General features: G+C 40.4%; 1 protein-coding gene across 5 annotated transcripts in view; it reads left to right on the top strand.

Annotated features, from left to right (window-relative positions):
- Positions 1-25,314, top strand: part of CREB5 (cAMP responsive element binding protein 5) — a 259,891-nt gene that overhangs the window by 171,526 nt on the left and 63,051 nt on the right. For all 5 annotated transcript variants that reach the window (XM_067291564.1, XM_067291563.1, XM_013941396.2 and 2 more), the window contains 2 exons: positions 20,586-20,712; positions 22,940-23,050. In XM_067291564.1, coding sequence (XP_067147665.1) covers positions 20,586-20,712; positions 22,940-23,050 — 238 coding nt within the window. The remainder of the gene's footprint in view (positions 1-20,585; positions 20,713-22,939; positions 23,051-25,314) is intronic.

Genomic DNA, 25,314 nt, shown 5'->3' with positions numbered 1-25,314 from the left:
TTTCAAGGTGCTTCCTTTCCTAGATTTCTCACCATACTGTCAGTGTTGTTCATCGAAGTTTTAGGAGATGACTGATAAATCAGCAAAGATAAAACAGGAATCCTGACACCCAACCATTTTTGGGTGAAATGTGAGCCAAAATGAAACCAAATGTTTTTGGTTTATAAACAGCTGAAGGAATTCTTCCCTGTTTGACTTTCATAAACATCTGTATTATTTTCTGCTTGTAGTCAAGAATTGCAAGAAAATTCTAAAATGCCATGAGAAAATCCATCTCTGAGGTACTGCCAAAGCAGTCAGCTGTTTAAAGCACCACATTTTTTTTTCTTTTTACAAAAATAAGAGAACTAAACCATGACAAAAAAAACTTTCAGACCTTTATGGTAATTTTGGGCATGTTTTGCAAAACGAAGAGAAGAGGAGTTTTTCAGCCTTTTGAGCTTTATCTGTCACTATGTGGGGGATCTATTTGCTAATATCTGTGTAAGCTCAAAGGTATGTTTTACAGGAACTTAGCTAGTGAAAGCTGTTCCCATTTTAAAAGTAATGACATTTAATGCCTTTTCACAATGAAATCCCTATATACCTTATTCTATGTTCATATTTGTCCATTAACTAATGACTATCCAATATGCTGTCACTAATATCACATGCGTAATCATACCTTGCCCTTCTGCATACTCAGTTATTTTACTATTGCCAAATTAATTATTTATTATGGAATATAATGTAAAGACTGAGGAATGGTCACTGGACATGAGTTTTCGCTGCCGTAAGCCTGTGCAAGCCTGCAGACTCAGTCTTACATTCATCTTGAGCTGAAAGGCTTAGGGAAGGATATTGTCCATATTTATGCAATTTCAAAAAGCTCGGTCCCAGAGCGTAGAGTTTTGTCTCTCGGCGCAGCCCTGTCACCTTTTTCCCTGTCACGTTGTCACCTTGTTTGCATCCTTTTTTATTGAAATCAAGACCAGCTTGTTTTTTTTTAAAGCACCGTGCCTGACAGTTCGGTGAATGTCAGGATCATTTTGTACCACAGGCGGAACGAGACTGTCGGTCTGGGAGCAAATCAGTAAATCTGGACGTGTGACGAAACCTTCCTGTCTGGAAGAGCTAAGCCCCACAGAAAAAAAACCCCAGGCTTTCTTGTAGAATACCCTGCTTTCCCTTTGCATTGAAAATGGCATTCCTATCCAGCTAATTTATTGAGGAACCTACTAAGTCTTTAAATAAAATAGTTTTGAAAATATCAGTGTTAGTACTGTTTTTTATTATTATTATTAATGTGTCAATATTGCTGTTCAGGTTTCTAACCAGTTGTGAGAAGCAGTTTAGGAAAAATTTAGGAGTGACAGTGTGAAAGAGAGGAGTCAGTCAGAATATTAGATTGTTTTTAATAGAACAGGAAGTGAAGAAAAACCAACAGATTTAAGGGTTACTTTGTGTCATTGGTGTGTTTGTGGGCAGGTGAGCCACAACTGTAACTAGTTCTGTGGTGACAAAGTTGTTGACTTAGTGGCTGAAATGAAAACAAATCATTTACGTTAACTGAAAATGACTTAATTTTTTAATTATTTTTTGCAAATAAAAAGAGCAATAAATTTAATTTTAGGTTTATGAAAACATTTACTCTTTAAAACAAGTTAGGTAAATTTGAGAATTAATATGTCACTTCAAACTGTAACATTCAGAAATACTGAAAAAACCTTGCTTTTCCAAATATCTGTTCTTTTCCACTTGTAATATTTACAAACTATAATTTATTAGTGAATTTAATAATTTTGCTCAACCTGAAAGTGCTGTTCTAGGTAAAGTTTCTACTTGACTGAAAAAAAAGAAAAAAAAAATGCCTCACTCGCTTTTGGGCTTGGCTGTAATTTTCTGTGTAAATCATCTCTGTTACAATGCCAGTGAATTCCCTGTGATAGAGGTTATTTAATTTGCACATACTCCGTAGATAATTAAAGTCTCTATTTTAATACAACTTTGGTGTTTAAGCTGCTATCAGGAGCCTTTTGGAAAAGTTTTCTGTCATTTCTAACAAGCACAGCACCCCCCCCCCCGTTAGCAATAGCAGGGGGCTTGGGGCAGAAAAGGCTTTTGCAGCTTTATTTTTTCCACTGTATCGTCTTCCCTTACATGGAGTAGACTGCAGGGTAGCAGTGCACTATGCCATACGTTCGTCATCTTTTCCATCTGTAGAACTGGCTACTAGTTACAACGGTTGAAGAAATCTTGCAAGGTTTGTAAGACTTGAGAATATTAAAGGAGGGCATGTAAATTCATGTAGCTAAGTGCTTGCAGGATTGGAGACTAGATGTCCACAGAAGATGACTGAGAAAACTGTTTTCTTGCTGGTGACAGGTTAAAAATAGCTCTCTGCTTTAAGCTGCATTTAACACCGTTTCCAATCATGCAAGACCTCTGGGAGAGAACTCCTTTTTGCTTCAACAGGAATCTTGTGCATAGGGCTAAATCTTCTGTTTGGTGTCAGTATTTTTTGGAGCTTCGGGGAGTTGTGATTTTGTCTGTCTGGGGTTTTGATGATTTAAAATATCAAAGGAGCTGGAAGGAGTTTCATAGTCACATAGTCCTGGTGGTCAGTAGGGCAGCTCTGACTGGAGGCCCTAAATGTTGATCACATTTGAAAATCATGTTTCTGTTCTGATGGGAAAACTCTCCATTATTTTTTCCTCTGTTCTGCTTCTGGGAAGAGTTGGGAGTTAATGAGTGAGTCCATAAAACTGCATTTTAAGGTTGCATTCTGTAAGTCATAAAATGAAGGTCCTTTGGGTGAGAGAGACAAAAGTCATTAAATATTAAACACGGCATTCAGGATGGCTTTTTTTTTTTATGGACATTTTCCTCAGAAAAGAACACAACTGAAAAATATGCATGCCTAAGTCTTAGAGAAAGTCTTTCAAGAACTTAAATTTGCAGGGTTCTGGCTGTAATACACATTGGATTATTGTGGTTTTTTTTTTAATCCAGTAATGTGGGGTTCTCTTTTGGTTATTTCTCTCTGCATTAATCTTTGATACACTGATTAAAAAAAAAAAAAGTGAGTACTTGAACCACATGTTTCTATGATAGCTCCTAATGTCAAAATTTTAATTGATTTTCTCATATTTGGGGTTAGGAGGGGGCTGTATCATGTTCCACGATGTCATGAAAACAAAAATATTTTAAATATGTTTCAAATAAAAGGTGGGGGGAGAAGAAAAATGCTTAACTTAGAAAAGATGTGGGATTCATTAACAAAGAAAAATACTGGCCACGGACCAATGGCAAGCCAAATGTTTTGCCAGCAGTTTGCAGTTCACAGTCATAGTTGCATGTCACTTTGCCTCCTGCACCAACCCTTCCAACCATATATGCCTTCCTTTTGAAGAGAAACCTGTCTGGTTTGAGTTGAATAAATTAATTTGGGTTTACTTAGTTTAAAAACAAAAATATAGAGGGCCCAATTTTATTTCATTATGCCCATGGGTAAAGCAGTCCAAGGTAATTACAACCATAGTGCTGATTGCTCTATCTTAATTAAAGAGGGTTTTTTTGCACATAGGTTTTTGCACAGCATAATAAAATAGTTGTGGTCTGGCTAGCCTCAGTGTCACAAGAGCAAACTCACATGAGAAATTGTCCAGCTTTTCCAAAAGCTGAGGCCCTTCCATGCAAGAGGAAGCACAAGGTTGCTCAGCAGAGCACAGGTAGTTTACAGTTCTTCCTATTTAGTGTAAGGGCACAATCATAAATCAGGCAGGGAACAGTGTTTCATACAGTCTCATGCACTAAGTAGCATGCTTGTCAGCAGCAATGAATGTGGGCTTCAGTAAATCTTCATGCAATAATGTACTCTAGGAATGTGCAACATTGGTTACACACCTGTGACCAAACCTCTGATTTCTGTAAACTTTTCCAGTAATGTTTTGGGTTGTGGGACTTTTTTGTCTTCTTTGCAAATAAATATGATTTATTGCTTAGCAAATCCTTTTAAAGGAAAGGCATCAAAGACTTTTAAATAATGCACTTGGGATGATGATTAAAAAAAACATACTCAAATCCCCACAAGCATGGCTAAGACAGCCTGTTATTAGAAAAGTCAAAGGAGGCATGTCTGCTGGTTGAATAAATCAAATAGTGTTGTAAAAACACTGTCTCAGGGATGATTAAGGATAAGTGATTTTCATTCCTACATTAAGTTCTCTTTTCTGGTGTGGTGCTTTTTATATCACATCAAGCTTAGCTGTTTACTTAGACTGATTTAAAAAGCCCCAGTACCTCAGTAACTTACATCATGACCCTGTGCATTGATTCAGAAAGATGGCAACATAAGCTAGCTGTACTTAATGTTCATGAACTTGATTGACGTGTGTCCTTTCTTCGGGTGCTTTGATCACATGCAATTAGTCAAACTGATTGAATTCAGTTTTGCAAATACTGGTGCACCAAATCTTTGGTTGGCTCAAGCTGGTAGAATTTCATTGTCTCTAATGAGTTCCCCTTCCCAGTCTGATGCTGGTGCTTTCATTCAAGTTGCACAACTCTTACTTTTCTTCATATACTCATCACTTACTTGTCTAACTCTGTCTAAGTCGACTGAGTGTAAATCCAGCTAGATATTTAGAACCACCAGTTGGTCTTGGCCCAGGTCGCAGTTGTGCTATCTTACTCATTTGCAAAAGCAAGGTTCGCAGATACTTCTGAACCTTCTGAGAAGGGTCTCAGACTTGGAATAAGGACTGTCTAAAGTGCCCTAAATGTTTTGTTCAGTGACCAGCTGAGAGAATATTTCCTGGCTTTGAAGTTGCAGTGGGTTTTGTTTCCCTTTGGTTGGGATGTAGATTCTCTTGTGGACGGGCAAGCAAGTTTAGCTTCAGCTGCTTGAACTGACACAGTTTCAGCTGAGATTGCATTTTCTGAGGAGAAAGTGCTAAAGAGCTGTGTGTTGTAGTCCATCACAGTGCTCCACCTGAGAGGAGAGCAGCCCTCAGCTGCATCTGGGCTGCTCTGAAGCACCACTAGCAGTGGCTGCCTGCCGGAGGAGGGGAGCTGGAATGTGCGATGCTTGGTGAAGCTGAAGTCTCTTCCAGCCTCGCTAGGCCTGGCCTGGGTCCTTGGCAGCACTGGCAGCATAGGGCTGGGAGTGTGGTTATAAATGTCTGGACTTTCTACAGGTCTTCATGCCTAGAATTAAGCATGTGTAAATGGGGAGAATTAGCCTCGAGGTGGACCAGAGAAACTTCCACCCCCCACATTAAGTCCAAAACATGAAAATACTGATTTTCTTTCCATGCTGTGTGGTGATACTGAAGCAGCAACATCCAAATATGCCTCTAGGACACAGCTGCCAAAGAAACGTTTCACAGCACAGGGGGGCATCCCTGTGGCAGCCTCAGCTGAGGTGCTAATGATTTCATAACCTGTTCTTTTATTATGCAAGCTATAAAACCTGCTGAAACTGTTCAGCACGATGGTGCCTGCTGCCAGGGGAAGAGCCGTGGCGCAGTGGTGGATCAATAATGGGTTTCCATGTGGAACAGATCTGTACTGTATGTGTGTTTTACATATGTAGCTTTGAAAGTACAAGAAAACAGCCACTTTCTATTTCCATTTGCATTAGAGTCTTCTCATGAGTATCTGAAATAGACATTTATTGTGACCATAACCTTACCACAAATTAAAATCAGATCCGAAGTCCCCTGTGAAAAGAAGCTCATTATAATGTATGGAGATGTCAGAAATGATACTAAATGACACTTTACTCTAAATGCCAAACACTATGCTTATCCGTGGCTTAGGGTTAAATCTACAGTGGAAAGAAGACCAGGAGCTAAGCACGGTTTTCAGGGACAGGGGTGTTCCCAATGGATGTATAGCCACAAGCTAAAGAACAAACAGCTGGTTGTATGTGCCTGCCAAACGCAGTGTCTTGCTTATATACTGCTGTGTTCTCTTCTCTTAAGCCACACATTACCTTTGCTGCATATCCTACACAGACTGGGCCAGATTTATATGAGGTGTAATGTTGATGCAGACAGTTGGTTTGTTTCTATAGAGAAAAAGAGATAAAGACAGATTTCAGTGTTGGTCTAAATGGTACACATTTTAATTACTGCCCCTAAACACTCATCTTCTCATCAAATTTTATGAATGAGCATTTTAAGGACTTGTTACCTAGAAGGCTGATACCACGGCTAAATCTGTGCTCCACAAAACTGAGAGAGACCACGAAAAGAAACATGCTGACCTGCAAAATGACTTTGCCACTATTCTTTGCATTCATCATATTTGTCTTTCCTATGAAAAACAAAACAAAACAGAACAACAAAAAAAGAACACAGTGGAGTGAGTAAGCCATGGCTTCTGACACCTGGAAATCAGCCATATTCACTGCTGTGCAAATTCCTGCTGCTTTCTGAGCTGAGATCATATTGTTGGAGATGGCAAGTGTGTAGAGCCCAGATCTGTATCTTTCTTCCATTGCTAAATATTAACAGTAAAAAATAAATGTAAGTAAGTGATGCAACAGCATTTGACCAGGCCTATTCATGTGACTGTTGAGGTATTTCAACCAGGTCGGTCAAGTGCCTGACCAAATCGAATAGATTTGATCTTATGCTAATCTGAAGGGAGCTTTCACTTTGCCATTTAGGTAAAGTTAGCATTTTTTATGTGTTCACATGCACTGCATTTGCATGTCTCAGGGTGTGTGTGGTGCTAATTATTGAAGGAAGACATATGCTTTGCTTATTTTATAGGAGACATATGGAAAAGAATGTATCTTCTCCTTTCCATTCTCCCCCTTCTGGCTCTGTCTCCTGCTAAGATAACAAATAACCCTTTTCCTCTGCCCCTCCAACAGCTCCAAGCAAACAGTTTAAAAAAAAAGTAATGTTTCTTGAATGTCAACATGCTCTGACTTTGTCAGGCCAGCAGGAGAAACAAATTACATTGTCAGAGGCCTTCCACTGACAACTGCAGGGTACCAGTTCCCACAGTTTAAATCTGGAAACTCTTAATGCAAATGCTGCAGTTGATTCCAATGACTATAGTGGCACTGCACTTAAAAGCAGTACTTTGGAGTGTGGTTTCACAGCATCAGGCAGTCAACGTAAGTTAAACCTACACTGGTTTCCTTAGAAGGTTTGTTTTCAGGACTGTGCATTTATGGGAGACTCAGGCCTCATCTAGGAACACAAATTGCATTACTGCAACCGTGCAAGGGCAGCTGGAGAAGTCCTTCTAGTCTGATTCTTCCCCCTCTTTTTAAACTATTTTATACAAAGGTAGTTTCTCCTTGCCTGGTAATGCTGAACTGTAATGCTGAAAATTCTTGGGTGAATTAGAGAAATTTGCAAAATCTTAAGATTATCCAGTAGTCTCAGAGTTTCAGAATTCACCTAATTCAGTTCTTGGCTATGCTGATTAGACTGTTGACATATTACTTTGCCTAGGGTGGGAGCGTTTTAGCTAAAGCACCGTTTCAGCAATGGTCCTCAGAAGGGAAACTGGGGAAAAAAAGAAATAGTGCAAACCCAAACTGTGCTTATGGACTGTATGAACACTTACTATTCATGTTAAAGACATATGAAATAAAAATTCAGAAAAGAAAATAATAATGTGTTAGTTCATACTGCAAACTCGTGGAAGCTGGCAGGATGACCTAAGCTTTTACATGATTGACTACTCATCATTAAGCCCCTTACTGTAAATTGGTGCAGTCGATGGTGTCTTAGCCTTTAACATCAAGTTTGGTTTTGGGAGAATGTTTCTTCTTTAAAAAAAGTTTTCTATCAAGAGGAAATGGGGGAAAAAATACAGCTGTGAAATACCAAACCAAAAATGTCCATAAAATTGGAAAGTAAAGACATAAAATAAACTCAAATTTTTATTGCTTTTTTAGTGTGATGCACTGTATCATCAACCTGTGCAAGTCACTACTTCAGAGCATTATTATGAAACCTATCTTCATAGGTTTCATAGATTTTTGTGGGTCTCATTCTGTTCTAATTGATTGTAATAGCACCATGGCAGGAGCATCGTGCCAGAACGAATGCTATCTGCCACAATAGGATCAAACTCTCCTTGTTGCTTTCAGCTGTACTGTATGGTGATATTTGCCTCAGTGACTATGTCAAGAAGTGCAGCAAGGGTAGAATTTGGCCAGTTCTTTCAGAGGAAATGCTATGAATGTTATGGTTACCCTCCTGCTTCACTTCATAAGCCAATGGCCACCAGGGGTCAGGAGGAATTACTCCATGGTAGTCAGCAGATGTCAAGGTGTAAGGTGGGGATTTTTGTTTTCTTCTGAAGCATACAGCATTGGTCGCTGTCAAAACTTGTTTTACTACTAGATGTAACATATGTTATATCCTGTGTGGTTATGGAGTGTGCATGCACGTGCGTATGTGAGTGAGGTTCCCAGCTGATTTAAATCCATTGTCTTTGGCAAAGCTATGTGTTTTACACCATTGAGAATTGGCTCTGTTGCTGTTGATATATTCATGCTCTTCTTATTGTTTTCTCAAATTATTGTGTTAACTGGGTTACAGCCTGTGAGCACTCTTTATTTTCAGCTTTATATTTCCTCAGTGATATTTTGCTCATAAACAAGCACATTTTGAAGGTCACCAGGTAGACTAATATGCAAAGCTCTTTAGGAGGGGTTTTGAATATTCTGGCTGAATAGAAAAATCATGTTGAAATGCTTCTAATTTTTTCCATCTCTTATTCTCCTTCTAAAGAACTACGCAAAAGAGAAGAGCAAAGTCTTGGTAACAAAACTAGAGATATTATACATTTGCCTTTTCATATTTTATCCCATTTCCACTTGCTTTTATTTAAAATATTTCATAACCGTAAGTATGCTTTCCACTTTATGCTGCAGATTCTCTAAAAATGTGCTTGGAGTCTGATGTTATGGGCCGTTTAGACTTACTGCTTTTTATTATGAATATTGGCTGGTTGGTATGCATATTTTTAAAGCTAAGATTTAAGATTTACATGTTATCTGGAACTTGATCTATAACTTGAAAGGCTACTGTAGCCACAATAAGAGTGAAAATAACCCTGAACTGTTGAAAATTTAACTCTGAGCACCCAAAGTGGTAATGATTGCAATAGTAGTTTTGTCGATATTTATAAATCAATGCAAACCAGAAACTGGATGTTTTAATTTACTACAGTTTCAGTGTAACTGATACCCTCAAGTTTAGAGCTTTAAGCTTTGTGAAGTGCAATGTTATTGCAGAGCATGCATTCAGTCTTTAAAACATTATATAGATTGGAGACAGATGAGCTTTTCAGAATTATTTTAGGCCTATTTTGATTGAATGCCTGAGATGCAGTTTCCAATGGAAATTAATTGCATTGATGTGAAAACAAATCAACTCCAACCTCAAAATTAGCTGCAGGTTTGTGCTCAGTCCAGTATGTAATAGGGAGGGAGAAGGCACAGATAGGACTGGAAATGGCAATGACAATACATACATTGTTGCAAGAATAAAATTACTTTGTTTTTAATGCCTTCTCTCTTCTGCTGTCTCTGCTATTATGCATGTCCTCATACATGTGTACGGAGAGAAATTTACCCATGTGTTTGTGGTTACACTTGAATGCACAGTGGCTTTAAATTGCTCTCACTTCTTCCCTTCGGACACTGCTGGAAACCAGGGCCTGTCCTTGCTAGCCTGTGTCAGCATCTGAGCGTCGGTGAAATCCGCAGCGGCCACTACTTCTAGTACTTTTATCACTTTCATTGGGCATTTGTGGAACACACAGTTCAGTAATATACAGCCTTCTGGGGGACTTCAGGAGCAAACAGCAGCTGAACATGATTTGTACCCTTTAGGGAATTTTGCCTTAGCTGTGTGAAAAATGCTGTAGCTGAGTTTGGGATTCATGTTTGCTTGAGCTTTTCAGCATTATCCTTAGCAGAAAGAGTAGCCTTAAATACCTGTATGCTCTCAGTCAGTGGCAACTCCCACTGACATGTAGACAGAGAACGCAATATGTGCTCTTAAATAATGAGAGCAGTCAGCACTGGCTCGGAGGTGATTTCTGTTGAAGTACAGTTGAAGCAGTTCTCGCCAGCTTTGTTCTTTTTGCTTTAAGATTCACCTCTATCCTGTGCTTCTCATCATTTGTACTAATACAGTTGTCAGCTGGGATTTTTAGCATGTTTAAAAGATGAAGTGTCCACAAAGGCTCCTTCCAAGAAATGGCATATATTCATTTTGATCTTCATGAAAGTTTGAAAGGAATCAGTGGAGTGAGTTGGGGGTGGGAAGCGGGTCACTGAAGGTACATAGTTATTGGGCAGCTAGAGGAAATTTCTACACCTAGAGGTGCCTTGCTAAACAGATAACTGAGAGAACACCCTCACGTACATACTGCTCTTCTCTCTTTCCTCCCCGACGGCCACCCACTGAAACCAGCAGCTTGGAGACATTGAACAGGTGTGGGGCTGTAACTGGTGTGGGCTATGCACAAACGCTAACTTCTCCTTGTGCTGTGGAGAAAGCTGGACATCACGGGAGCATCTGCTAGTGGCAGAAGTGTTAGGGAAGCAACGACCATTACCAAGCACATAATGCGTGCTATTTCTATGATACTCTTATTAAAAGGTGGGCTAGGAATTGGATTTTGGTCTCCCACTGATCTCATATGTCATATTAGACTTTTCTAACCTATAATTTTCTATTTTACTAATTTGATGTTTTGTTTAAAAAAATCATGTTTTGTATTTTCTTAAATAATTAAAAAAAATTCCAAGGTATATGTTACTTCTATAATATTTTTAGTGTTAAGGATAGAATTTAAATCTCAGTAAATAAAGCATCTCATATCTATGTATCTACTTGTTTTTCCTCACTAGTAACTGTGGGTCAACCCTGCTTTCGATGTTGCGTATAGCACAGTTGTTTCTTGTCAGCTTTAGACAGACTGAATACGCCAGGCAGACTGGAGAGCAAACAGTTGCTGGTGGCAGACGCTGGTGTGTTTTTCTCTCACAGAGACTGTTTTCATTTGTCAGTCTTTTTCTGGCAGCATTCTGACCAAAATGATGCTGCGGGTCCCACAACAGCCGTATGGCTCTGTGTGCTACAAGTTGTATTGCCGCACAAGCTTCACACCTGCCAAGGTTTGGAGCCCGCTACCTTTGGCCTTGTACAAGGTCTGTACCAAAAGACAATATTCTGCCTCAAAGAGCAGTTTAAACAGACACGATGAATGAGAAGCTGATGGATAAAGTTTTATTTCAGTTTCGCTGATGTGGAGCTGAAGAATGTAAAGACCCAAATTTGTCCCATTTTTTTGAAGAGTGGCATTACCACAAGCTGCTTCTGGGGTGCTCTGTGTCTTTCTGTTGACTACACAGGGCAGCTGTGTTTCCGTGGGGACTTTAATTAGGCACCTGAAGCAAATTGCCCATGACTGGAAGCCAATCTGGGATTTAAGGCCTGTCACTCAAGTAGCAATCTGGTGTTTTCATTCAAAACTGTTTTTCCCACCTCTTTGGGCACAACAAACTTTCTGCTCTAACTTTTCAATCATTGGATTTTGGAGGCACGTGAGGGGACTTTGAGGAGGAAAGAGTCAAGAGATATTAAGCCCTCTGAAGCATAAGATTTCCAAAGTAGACCTTTCTGCCTACAGCCATATGAGAAGATCATCAAGTACATCTTTCTTAGACACCCAGGCAGGCAAACATCTCTGAAACACAGGGGTATGAAACTGCTGCTGCGGCATCCATCATTCTGTTGAGGACAGTGAAAACATGTGCTGTCATCTTTGACATTTTAATTGAAAAGAAAGCTTACACAGATTTCAACCTTAAGCAGTGTGTTTATACAAGTGTATACAGAGAAATAATCTGTCAGTTCAGAGCAGGCTCATTGCTATAGGAGTTGGTTTAGTAACTGAACAATCCAACATTAGCTCACACACCTTGCCTTGTTCCATGCCTCAATAATTTTTAGTAGAAATACTTTGCCTAGAGGCATGCAGTTATTAAAAAAGAGGCTAAGCTTGCTTAAAGTCTGGAATTATTAGCTCATGGTAACAAGCCTGCACTGGAGAAACTGTTGGTTCTTTGTTTTCATGACTTTGCTGTAATTTACCATCTTATTTTCAGAGACAAACTTCTGCTTTGTTTGGGAAGTTAAAAAAAATGAACAAAAAAAAAGGAAAAATAAATCACTTCAAAAAGATTCTTTTTTCATTTTTATTATAAAGCAGGGTTGACAAAGTTCTTTTATCTTTGTATTTCTATTAAATTTCAGTGTTCCAAATAATAAGGGTGAATAGAAACAGAATTTTAATCGAGAAATTTGTTTTACCACATTTCCAGCATAGGGAGCTGTTGGTAGGAAGTACTCACTGAGAGCTCTCCAAATACTTTCTCAGCCCTGTAAGAGTAAAAAGGGTTTTTTTTTCCTCCATCCTTTTTGTGAACTATTGTTCTTTTCAGATGCAAAGTTATGAAAGTTAAGTTAAGAATGTTTGTGAATGCACAGCTTTGGAGGCCACTTGAGCAAATGAATGCTTGAACACCTTTATATAGCACAGACCTAGCAGAACAATTACTGCATGTTCTGTTGTCGCTTTTGTCTGGATGCAGGGATTGGGATTCTTTCCAACTGTTTAACCTGTCGACATTTTTCCTCACTGAGCCTTAAATTTTCAATTGTTCATTAATTCTGCATGCCAGGCTTGAGCCTTAAGCTCGACTGTCAAAAGGAATGGATGTGTTAGAAAATGTTTGTGTAAGTTTTATTACTGTTTTTATGTTTACATCTGAGCTTCCATTTGATATGTTTGCGTATTACTGCCACCTTTTTTCTTCAAAGAAAACTGATGCACTCTTATTTGTGGTGATGCAAAATCATTTGTTTTCCTGAAAAATTAAGCCTTGGGTCCTGTTTGAGCTCAGAGAACATGACAATGTTTGACATTGTTGCTTGCTTTCGTGATTAAGTGTTTTATCATGTTTATGCTGCAAGTTTTTGTTCTTATCCCACAATTTTTTTTATTACCAGAATGTGTTTTTATATGAGCTAGTTCTTTATAATCTCTTGAACCTGCTTTTTGCTGTGTTTCCTTGTTTTGCTTTAAGTATGCCATTCTCGTCCCCGTATCATTTGCAAGTTCCAGCTGCGTGCATAACACTATGTGGAGCATAAACGCTCTGAGGAGGTTATAGTCTAAGAAACCATTCTACCTTTTCTTATTTTTCTTGTAATGGTCAGGCAATAAGACCCAGCAAAATGTTTAGAGGGAAGGGAAGATTGAAACCAGCAGTTTCTAAGACCTGAAAGAGCCAAAAGGCAAATGTTAATGGGTTCTCTGAGGCTTCCAATACCTGCTGGTCCTTGTACTTACACTGAATTTGCAGAGGCTCCTTAAACATGTGTTCAGGAAATATAGGTGGTATTAACACAATTGGAGTTTCTAAAGGCAAGATTTATCCTTGACTAAATCTTTAAACAGAGTTTGGCCCACAAAATATGTTGCAGCAGCATAGCTGCTGCTTTGTGGGGCTTTCCTCCCATAAGGTCAGGTGAGAAGTACAGTGTTCTTAAGACATTTTGAAGGCATTTTTCCACAGGTTTCTAGTATTTGACTGTACATATATCCATACCATGTCTTTTTTTATTATTGCTATTTTTTGCTTACTCTTTCCCTCAGTTAGATATGCTGTCCCTGTCTGTCCCTGTGAATTAAAAGAAGTGAGCACAAATGCATTTCTGATGGAGATGCATTGCTCCTGGTGAACAGCTTCTCACAGGATATCAAGGGGTACATGAACTGCGAAGTAACGTCTCTGCTTGCTTTTGACTGTGTTTATAGAATTTCATGTCTGTTGCATCTTCCTCCTTTTTTTGATGCTTGTTACTGAATTCCTTCTACTTCTGTGCCAATGTGTAGCTTGTTACTTTAATTGTGTCAGCTCTCCTCCAACACGTATACTCACTTTTCCTACACTTGTGAATCAAGCTTCTTGTCTTTAAGACTTCTCATGGCTTAGCCTTATCTCACTCCGCCAGTTTCTCATTATGGTGTCAAGCATCACTTTCACTTGCCAGTGCCTTTAACATCAGCTAGTTTCTCTTTCAAAGGCGCAAATCTCATTTTGTCCCACCTTGGGAAAATCCTTAAGGTAATGCATGTAATAGAAAAATATATGCACACTCTGTTTAAAGATCTCTACAGAAAGCACAGCTTTGTCTGGATGGTCCCCGTATCCTCTAAGTCGTGAGCTGCAATTTTCCCACTTTAGAGTGTTGCCCTTCCTGTGTCTTAATCTTAGTTACTGCCTTCCTGTTGCAGACTTCCCCAATCCTGTCATTCTTGACCATATCCGTAGGAGTTAAATAAAAAACATACAGCTCCCCCCCAAAACAACCAGAGAAGTGCCACTAAACTGTCTCCAGTTTTTTAGTATATTTATTTGCTTCTATGCTCTATCTCCATCTTCTACTTTTAATCTGTTTTGTGTCTCTAGATTGTAAACACACTGTGTAAGAATTGTCTCTTATCTTTGTTTGTACAGTGCCAGGCTCAATGGGGTCCCGGTCCCGACTGGGACCTTTGGGCACCACCACAATATAATGTCTGCTACTGATAATAATAATCTACCCACATCATGCAGATGTCTGAATTGTCTGAGAAATACAAACAAAGATCTTTACTAGGTTGGCAAAGATCCATTAATTTTAGGTGCCAGTTTTCCTTTCCCCTGAATACGGTTTGGCTCCCTGAAAAACCTGGTGACATAAAGCTCCCATTTCTTGGAAAGCTTGGCTCTCTGATGTTGCTATAACTAAAATATTGTTAAACAGGGGGTATTGCAGGTCAGGGGAGGTCCCTGGAACTATGCAAGGTATTCCAAGTACTTGTCTGGTGCTTTGCTGTTGCTTTCTTTTGTTTGTTTTTGTTTTCCTCCTCTGAATGACAAATGAATAAATTGAAGTTAGACAGAACTGCCCTAACTTTTTCTGGGAGGGAGCATCTCAAATAATGGGTCACAAATGAGGAAAGCTGGAGTTGGATTGATAGGCTTAAGTAATGGCACTATAGGTCAAACAACAACAAGTGAGTCAGCCCTTCCAGTCAGCCCCCTCTTTTTGCAGGTTAAAACATTTATCCCCTCCACCTTTGCAGCCAGAGCTTTTATCTTTGCCCTATGGCTGAGTGCTTCAGATATTGAAGGCCAAGAAGAGCACTTCAGGTATTCTAGCCTCAGAAGTTGCTGTGGTCTGTAGAACCACATGCTCCAGTGAACTTACAGTTTATCAATGTAAAGTTTAATTACTACAGTATGTGGTGGTCTATGAGACATTCAGAGGGTTGACAGTGGTCAACTGTGTTCATTCTCAGCATGGTGGGGTACTTGGGTGCTTCAACCTGAAATAAGCCCAAACAACATGCACATACTAACATACCTTGAGAATATCTAGGTTGTCGGTGTGCAGTGGTTGTTCCTTTTCACATTGATCATAGTGGTACCACTGAGGCCTTATTCACCTGTGTCTCTCTGTTGCTTCCATTTGCTCTCCCTCATTTTATCCTTGGTCTATAAGCTTTTTGGGGCAGGACGTCACCCAAAGTTTTCAAACCAAGGCTTCTAGGCACTGTTGTAATAAACATATATATATATATATACACACACATACACACACATATATATGTATATAGAAATGATGAAAGTCTGGGCAAGTCTGTGTTTGTAACTGGAGCGTGGTGCAGAAATCCCTGAGCCAGTGCTGACCAAAGATGGCAAATTGCCACAGCACAACCAACCACCTGTGGGCTGCTTCCATGTGAGCTGGCTGGGTCTGCAGGCCATAGAAAGTCAAGAGATGAGTTCCTCAGTTCAAATGCAACTCCATGTGCATGTGGCTTTACTTTTTCCAGAACAAAGCTAGCTGAAGAAGAACAAGTTCAGTTGTGGTGTAGCTGGCCTTGCGGGCTACCCCATGGTAGTCCCAATGGTACAGGCAGGCAAGTAAGAAGCAGGAGAGATGTCATAATAAGACCCACTGATCTGGAGTGGTTTTGCTGTAATAGAAAACATACTACAGTGATGCTTTAAACAGTGTCAGTCCCTCTGCACCTCAGCTGAGAGGGTCTTGGTCAGTATGGACTTAGTCTCATGAGACCTCAGCAGGAAATTGCTACCTGTGGAAACTATCTTTGAAGACTACAGGTTAAGGAAAGCCTAGGCTTTTAATAGGCCAGTGTGGTGTGTAGTCATTAGACAATCTAGAAAATTGGGGCAGACAGCTGTTGCATCATCGCAGACAGAATATTTGGTATTAAACAAGGAGGCACTTAGTGAAGTATATATCATGCATGTTTGATTAAATTAGTGGAGTTATCTCTAATAATTGGTAGAACATGATGGAGTCACCGTGGCTTAGTGGAGTACCACCCATCTGCCTGAATGTTAGTAACGATGACTCATGGTGTTAACACAACCATGCGGAGGGAGGAGAACTGATGTGGTCATTTACAACAGCTCAGCTAACATGTGGCATTTTACTGAGCTACTGTAACGCTATCCGTCCAAGCTGTGTATGCCCAAAGAGACAGTGTGCAAATCATGACTGCGATCCCATTGTATCCAGCAGCAGGCTCCTGCTGGAACAAGATGAAAATTCTTAAACTTGGGGAAAAAAACATAGATGGCCAGATTTTCAGTGAGGTTGAGCACTTGCCAGTTTTCTGTCTTATCTGTCCTTTATTTGCAGGCTGCTTGCCCAATAACCATATTTATTTAGTGACACAGATGCCAAGGAATTAAAATTCTTCAGTCAGCAATATTTACCAACAGGTTGAAGGCTGCACCTCCTCAGCATTTACAAAGAGAGGAGCAGAGTCAACGTGTTCAACATTAAAAATGATAATTATAACGTCTTACTGACTTTCCTTTGCTGCAGGTTAAAACGCAACAACAAAGAGATTTTGTTGTCCTCGGCAGAAGAAGAAATGTCTTAGAGCTAGGCAAATTGAGTATTTCGGCCTATAAGAATCAATGCCATAAATGTTCCCTGAGATCTTGTGCAAGTGCTCGTGAACACATGTTAATCAATGACCTGTATTCAATGTGGAAGCAATAGAAGTATTTGTGAGTACTGGCCAATGTCAGAATTCCCTGACAGAGAGCCGAGTCTGGTGCGCATTATGTAGCACTTTTATTGGTGGCAGGAGTGGTGCAGACTTTTTGACAAACAGGGTCAACCTTGAAGCACAAGCTCTGCAAAAACACACTTGGGAATAGGCTAGGGGGAGTTTTAGTGTGAAAAAAATACCTGAAAGTACTGAGGATTTTTTTTTTCTTCCACCAAGCGTAAAGCATATGCAGACCCCCAGAGCAAAGCAGCATTAAAGGTGAAACTGGGGACAGCAAGGAAGCTTCTTTGCCATTTTAATAAATACAAATAATTCCCTTTTGCCCAAGTCCCATATTCCCAAGTTCATTAAAGCAATTTCAGAAATTTTTTTTGGCTCAGGAACATATAAGCAAAATTCAAACCGTGCAGTCCATTGAGAATCACTTGCACAAATTGCATAGGTCAGGCCAAAATAAGTTTCTGTCAAACAGCCTAACACCTAAGGTTATTATGAAACTGGTGAGTTGTACAAAGGATCTGTATGTGGGACAGTCTCAGAATGACTAAAGGCAGGGGGCTGTTGTCATGGTACTAATTTTACTTTGGTCACGCTGAAACCTCAAGTGATATTTTTGCTGAATACATTCCTTCTGTTAGCCAGTATGGTTCACATGGGTTTGTCTAAGCTGGTGGGCCCAGAGGGTTTCAGAGCTGCCAGATACGGGGGAGCATGCCTCAGTCTTGTTCCAGGCCAATGTGACAGTTCCCCCCCCCAGCCTATGTTTCCCTGGGAGGAAACCCAGCAGGCATCCCCACAGGGGCTGTGGCATGCTCTGTTCAGCTCCTCAGCCTGGAGCATAGGTCTCAAACACTCAGTCTGGAGGTCATCAAACTGACTTAAAAGCCAGAGATAGAAAAGACCTTTTAGAAAAGATCAAATGTGTCTGCTGCTCTGCAGGTCTGTAGTTGCGTTGAATCTGTGCCTCTAGGAAATGGACTTTTTTTGTGGGAGGTGACCACAACCTTTAAAAACTAATCTGAGCTGCTGCTTCTCCTCACTCAGCCTGAGGTTTTCCTCCTTTTTTTCTTATTTCTTTTCAGAGGATCACTGAACTTTCTCTTCTTGCTTTTTTACTTTGTCCTGATGATTCTCCAGTTCTTTTGCTTGAATGAGTACCTGGAGCAGCTGTATTTTAGGTGGAGGGTAGGGGGTGTCAGGGGCTGTGTACTTTAAGTATATTGTCTGAGCTCTTTTCTCCTGTACTACGTTCATTCCACTTAGGCCACCTCCACACCTACCCAGGTTTAGTGCTGTGCTGAGTTGACCATATTCTCTGCTATCCCAGGAGCTGATTCATGTTCCCCCACAGTGCTTCTTGGACCCTCTCATGGGGTTATACCATATATTTGGGAAACATTGTCTTGAGTTTCTTTGTGCAGTAGGAAGATGTACAGCATATTCCTCCATCAGCAGATAACCAGGGAGGCATAGGAAGAGCTCTATATCTGAGGTATATTTGTTGTTTGTTTTTTTTTTCTTCTGAATAAGTACTGTATGTGTCTGGGAGGTTTTTTTAAACATCCTGCAGAACACAGGCTTTTTCTCTTCATGGAGAACTGAGACAAAAGGATGGGCTCAGTCACTTGCAGCTGCCAAAGAGAGGGCAGCTGAGGGCAGAGGGATGGAGGTGCTGGGTGCGCAGAAGCAGGCAGGCGAGGACTGAGAGGGGGGATTTGTGGGGACAGAAATGGCTCTGGGGGAAAGGACTTGCAGAGAGGAGAGTTGCAGGATTGAAAACCGAGGGATGGGAAATACTGAGGAGCTTTGGGGAAATGGGGATTAGGAGGTTTGAACTCTGGGCAGGAGAGGATGGTACTTCTAGGTCAGAAGAAGCTGCTGTTGCCATGAGACAGACATCTCTTGTTTTGGGAGCCTGGGCACAGTGTTTTCCATCCTGGATTTCTGTGAATCCCACTGCTCAGAGGCCTTTGGCCTCTTCTTTTTAGATAAATGGGAGTGAGGGCTAAAGTTAGAGAAGGGGTATGTATGTTCATGATTGCCAGCATTGCTTATAATTGGAGGGGCAAAATCCAGTGTCCCATCCCTTGGTGTACTGGTTGAGACCCAGCAGGAAAAGTGAACTGTCTTCCCCCTCCCAGCTCTGGGATTATGGCGGTGGTTCTCTGACCAGACCAGCCCAGTTCGGAGGCTTTAGTGGTTGGCTGTGGATTCGTCACTAAAGCAAAAGGTGCTTCTGCTAAGACTAAGAAGCAGCCCTGAAGTTTAGAGGCTCCACATGTCTTTAACTCTTTCCATGCCCCCCTGCAGAGGCTCTTCTAATAATCTTCCTGATACTAAAAGGCTCTTTTCATAATCTTCCTGATTATGTTCCCTCTTCCCAGTTCCTTCCCGTACCTCCAGGAGTATCTCTTGCCTAATAAACACTGTATTATACTGCAGAATGTACTGCTTTGTGAGACTTCAATGTGCCAGATTATACTGGCAATGTTTGTTGAGACACTATGTGAAAGCTGTCTTATTTTCCTGGTTTTTGAAAAGATAACACTTGTTTTATTTACCCCAAACTCCAAGCAATTCATACTTCCTTCAAAAACGTTTTTAAAAGAGGCTGATTAACTTAACTAACTCCCAAGAACACATTCTTAAAGACTGTTATCGGAGTAGTCCCAGCTTCTTTTAATCCATCAATGTTACGATTCTTCTTCTTTGTTAGTGGGCCTACTTTTTCTTTTCCCTGTGCTGCACTTAGAAAAATCCTTCTAAATCTTTTAAATTCCTTTTGCCAAAATAACTCTCTCTGCTTTTTATGGTCCTTACTATTTGCCTTTACAAGCCACTTAATCTGAATGTAATTTTGCTGATTTTCTTCCTTTTTTTCCCCCCATTTCCTGTGCTCCGTTGACATTCTAACAAGTAAAATTAGGACCCTCACTTTGGAATAAAGGCTTAGTTGAGTTTTACAGGAGAGAATATGAGTGGAGATAAAATGCTCATTTTAGAGTAGTTTATTTACAGGTAATAAAACTTCAAAATTAATTTAAGTATGCTTAATTTTCTGTCATCATCTGAAAAACTATCATCCAGATACTTTTTTCCCCCCAAGGGTAGAATTTACAGCAATGCACTGATGCAGCATGTCGGGAAAGTTTCCCACTCTGGCTGTAGAAATCTCTTACTGGCCACTGTACGATGCTGGGGTGCGTAGACTCAGAATGGCTGTTATGTTTGCATTCATGTTCTGTCATATGAAATATATTGGTGCTTTAACCAATAAATTGTAAAGGAAATGTGGTTCATCTGTTTCTTGAAAACTTTCTGTTCTACTGATTTATGCAGGAGAAGACAAATGCTGGATTGGCTTAACTGTGCCTGCCTGTCTAGAGTTGTCTGTGCCTACTTTTAGTCTCCCTAGTCCATGACAGCGCTCTTTCCTTTTTTCCTAGGCCTGTCCCAGGTTCTCTGTCTTCACTACTGCACCTACACAACCGACAAAGACAGCCTATGCCTGCCTCTATGCCTGGCACCCTGCCCAACCCTACCATGCCTGGATCCTCTGCTGTACTAATGCCTGTAAGTTTGGGGTGGTTTTTTTGGAGGGGAGTTGGGGAAGTCTGTTTGCTTGCTTGATTCAACCTATGCAGAGGTGAAAGTCTGCTGGAGTTTCTAAAAACAATCAAAGCATAAGGAGCTAAATAAAGTAGGGAAGCTAGACCTTTTTCTCTATTTCATCTTACACAAGAGTATTTCTGCTGCAATTAATGGAATGTTAATTAGTGTGAGAGTGATTTGAAGCAGTTTACAGGAGACTACAATTTCTGGTTCTCACTCTTGATCATGTAGGTGAGATCAGTATGTCTGCTGGAACAAAAAGATATTTTTGAAGTCAGCCTCAGAACATACTGGAAAAGTCATGCACCTAAATTATGCCAGCGAACTCTAAAAGTAATCTTCTTGCTTCTGGGAGATAATCAGCTAATAAGAAAGAAATGTGACTTACTTTGCAGGCCTGGTTACTTGTACTAAGATAGAATTTAGTCTGTCATGATCACTGCTCGTCTTCAACTCAAACTAATTTCTGCAGAGTTGGGAATATTCACCATCTTCTGGGTGACATAGAGAACTTTGCAATTGTAGCTTCAAATTATTGAATGTTTTTAACAACCCTGTCAATATAAAACATTTAGGCAGACAAGGGGTGGAGACGAGTAAGGGTGGCATGGGGAAGAGGGAACTGTGAAAGAAGAAGTTTTTGTGTCATTGCATGATGTTCATTTTGGAAGGCAACCTGAGAGCAACCAAACATGGCATGGAGGGAGGGACTGCTTGTTCTGGCTCAGCTGGAGCAAAGGGGGCATTCATGGCTCAGAAAATTCAGGTTTGGCTGCTCTCTAAGCAGTCATTAATAAGTTATTAATTAATAACTTACCAGTAAGGCTCTCCTGGAATATTGACCAGGAAGTTCAACTAAAAATATAAGAAATGTTGCTTTGGACAGTTTCTCTGGCATGACTCCCAAGGCAGCTGAAGGGGTGCAAACATCCTGCTTCAGTGCAGCTTCCTCCAAGCTCAGGGCCCAGGGTGCTGCTGGGGAGCCCCTTGGGCAGCTCTGCTTGCAGACAAGCACGTGTGCTCTGGCTGAGAGCGCCTGGAGACGTGAGCACAGAGGCAAGATGGACCCTATCACCTACAGCCGTCCTGACAGCAGCTCAGGCCCCCCAGCACTCCTGAAAGAGCTCTGGAGAAGACAGCTGTGGGAGCTGCTGCTGGTGCCACCACATGGTCCCACGGACGGGGCGAGGGGCCCGGCAGAGGCAGCCTCCTCTGCAGAGCCTGCAGGAGCTGGGTGCTGGGTCTTGCCTGAGGTGAGCAGTGGGACGTTTCCCACTTGCCCAGTCGCAGCAAACCTTGCTGGGTTTGTAGAGGGGTGGGAGTCACTGCCTGACCACGGGGCACACAAAGTAGCTCCCCTGCTTGGCAGAGCCCAGGAGGATCCTGGAGCTGCTGTCCTGCAGGGAGATAAGACTCAGGGGACTGGCCCGAAGCAAGGTGGGATACTCAGCTCCAGCTGAAAGCAGCACCATAACTCTACTTATCATCCTACCCTTCTGAGCAATGACTCGGGTGTAACAGTGCTTGTATCTTTTCAGAGAAAACACTACAAAAAAGTATTTTATCTAGTCCTCACTGCCATTAGGTTTTATTTCTAAATTTTTTCCCCAGCTCACTACGCAGTAAGTTAGCTTGCAGTAAGTGCTCTGAATAGCCAGAAGGGCTTCTGCTTTCCTTTTTGCTGTCTCAGCAGGACATGAAAGCTTCCCTAACGAGGCATATGGAAAACTCTTCTCAGTTGAGCAGTCCAAGTGGAGGAAAAAAAGCCACCTCATTTTCCATATACTCTAGATTGTAGATTTTTATTTATGTTTTTAACAAGCTAAGTTGGGCTGCACTAACAGGAGAAGCCACAACTTTATACAGTGATGCTTTTAAAACCACTTAACTCGGAGTGTTGTTATACTAAAAGGGGGAAAATCATCACAAAAAAGCGCAAACCTGGGTGGCTGATACATTTGTTTAGTAAAGAATCGTTTTCTTTATAATTGGCTGTGAGGTTTCAGGGACAATTCTGATGAAACACACACCTGTGTGCATACAGGCATGCAATTCATGAAACAGATTGTTATTTTTCCAGTCATGACTTAAAGAAATAAAGCTGAGTCCATTTAAATAGAAACTAAGAATAAATTATTGCAAATGTCTCTAGATGTGCTGAAACTATTTTTTCTCTTTCTCTTAAAAGATGGAGCGACAAATGTCAATGAACTCCAACATCATGGGAATGCAGGGACCAAACCTCAATAATCCGTGTGCTTCACCTCAAGTCCCCCCAATGCATTCAGAAGCCAAAATGGTAAAAAGAAACAATTCAAAAATTTATTTTGTTTTCTTATATTGCTCTTACATACTGGCTAGCCAGACAGTGGGGGATGTAGCCAGACACTGCTTACTTCATTCTTAGTCATATTTTATACTCTTTTTAATATGCTGCTGTAAATTGCCTTTGTGTCAGTTTAGTCTATGAACTTTGAAGATGTTACCCATTCCAGCTGAATTCTCCGTGAGAAGAAACTGAATTAAAGAGTAGGCCCTCTGATCCATACTGTGTTTTATAGGATTTTTGGTGCAGATTCGTAGAATTTAAGCAAATGGTCTAGCTGGTTCTGTGATGGTATCTGTGCACTGCAACATGGCTTAAAAAAAATTTCTCAGTAAATAAACAGTGTAGTAAAAAGTATCTGAGGTGGAGGGAGAGTACATGGTCTCTGTTTTTTCCAGATGGGCGCATGGTGTGTCAGGGCAGTGCCAGTGTTAGAAAAGCAGACTGAATGACGCATATAAAACCAGGATATTTTCTTTTGCTTGAGTGCAACAAAGTTATTGCTGTCAAAAAAAAGTGTCAGAATCTGGATAAAAATAATTTACCAGTGAAATGTCGTAGTGCTTTTAAAGTTGTTGTATGTCTTACAAGGTCAAGGCTTCTGAAGCGTATGTATTGATACAGGATTAGCGTAGATAACTAAATTACAAGTGTGTGTATGTAAGTTTCCCCCAGCTTTATATGTACTGTCACAGAGGTATTTGGTAGTAGTATCCTGGATCTGAGTTCATCAGTGTTGAAATTCTTATGCTTTTTCAGTTTCAGAGCTGCCATTTGCTGGCTAGTATAAATATGAGGGCAGCAGTTTGCAGTTTAACTCTGTAGGGTTTTTATCCTTTCAGGATCTCTCATCACAGTGGAAAACAGGAGTAACTTCACTGAACTGCTGTCGCTGGCATTATGCCAATGTAAAATTGTCATAAGTGAGAGAGTGAAACCAAGCCGACAAAGATTAAGCAACCACATGTTTTTATATATTTCTACTTTGCATGACTGGTACTGCTTTGAAGTTGTTGTCATCTGTCCTGAGGCAAATAAAAATCTTCTCGTCTATAGATACAGTGAACTTGTCTACAGATGTAGTGCATGCAAGAAACCCTTGGTTAGGAGCAGCAAAATATACAAGCTTATTCTATCTCTGTTTTCTTAGGTTGGATAGGTTGTGCCTTCACCTCACTGTTGGTTTGGGTTAGGCTGTTGACCCAACCTCTGTTAACACCCCATCTAAAACCACACTCTGTAAACAGGCAGCCAGTTGGCCAGGAGAATGGCAATAGCCAAAAATGCTGCCTCCCTCAGCCAAGGAAAACCTGTGGTCAAGAGTTCTCTCTCTGCCGCACCACACAGTAAGGGTGACAAGCCAAATGGCAACAGCGTCTGCAGCAGAGCTTGTTAAAAGCTTTCTGGAAGAGACTAGTGTTTTTTCAACTAGAGCAAGGCTGAGCCAAACTAAATACTACTTGGCTAAATAAATCCAAAACTGGCATCTGTTTTGGGGACTAAAGGTTCTGCAGTTTATTCCCCCCACACTTTTTTTTTACTGGAAGTGTGAGGCTACTTAAAAACAAGATTAAATTATTGGTGCATATGGTGAGAATTCTGTGCTTTAATATCTGAAACTGTACATTAATGCAAATTACTTTATAATATGGATAAGAGATTTTGTCCTCAAACCTAACATATAAAGGTATCGCCCTTTCAGACATAAATTGCTATCAGTTCCAAAACAAAGTAGAGTGAACAAACAGCTCCTTTGCTTCTAAGGGGATTTCTGCCACTCTTCAAGGAGTGGAAAAAAAATCACACATATTAACTCTTATGAGTAAGAGGCATCATTCAGAGCTCCAGGAACTTCCTTCTTTTCAAATGCATTTTTTAAAATATTCTATAGTGTAGTTTTATATTTTATTTCTGTTTGAACACACAAATAATATAAAAAGCCACTTTATTTAGCCAGTTTATTAACACTACACTGCATGAATAAAAAAGCAAAAAAAGTAGGAAATATTCAGAGCAAAATTATTTCTTATATCTAAGTTCATGAATTTTAAACATGAATCATCTGTATTACAGTCACGTTGTTTGTTCTTATTGTTAACTAGTGCATTTAGCTTTGTGCTCAAAGCATGAAACTTTGCATGCTCTGGTGAGTTTAAAAAAAAAAAGTAAAAATGAAGGTGCTTAGTACCTTACCGGATTGAGCCCTGCATTAGGAAGGAATTTCAGATTTCTTCAGA

Source organism: Apteryx mantelli, chromosome 2, assembly GCF_036417845.1.
Source record: "Apteryx mantelli isolate bAptMan1 chromosome 2, bAptMan1.hap1, whole genome shotgun sequence".
In the NCBI taxonomy this organism is placed as follows: Eukaryota; Metazoa; Chordata; class Aves; order Apterygiformes; family Apterygidae; genus Apteryx; species Apteryx mantelli.
The sequence above is the reverse complement of the archived record's forward strand: the minus strand, read 5'-3'. Positions and strand labels throughout refer to the sequence as shown.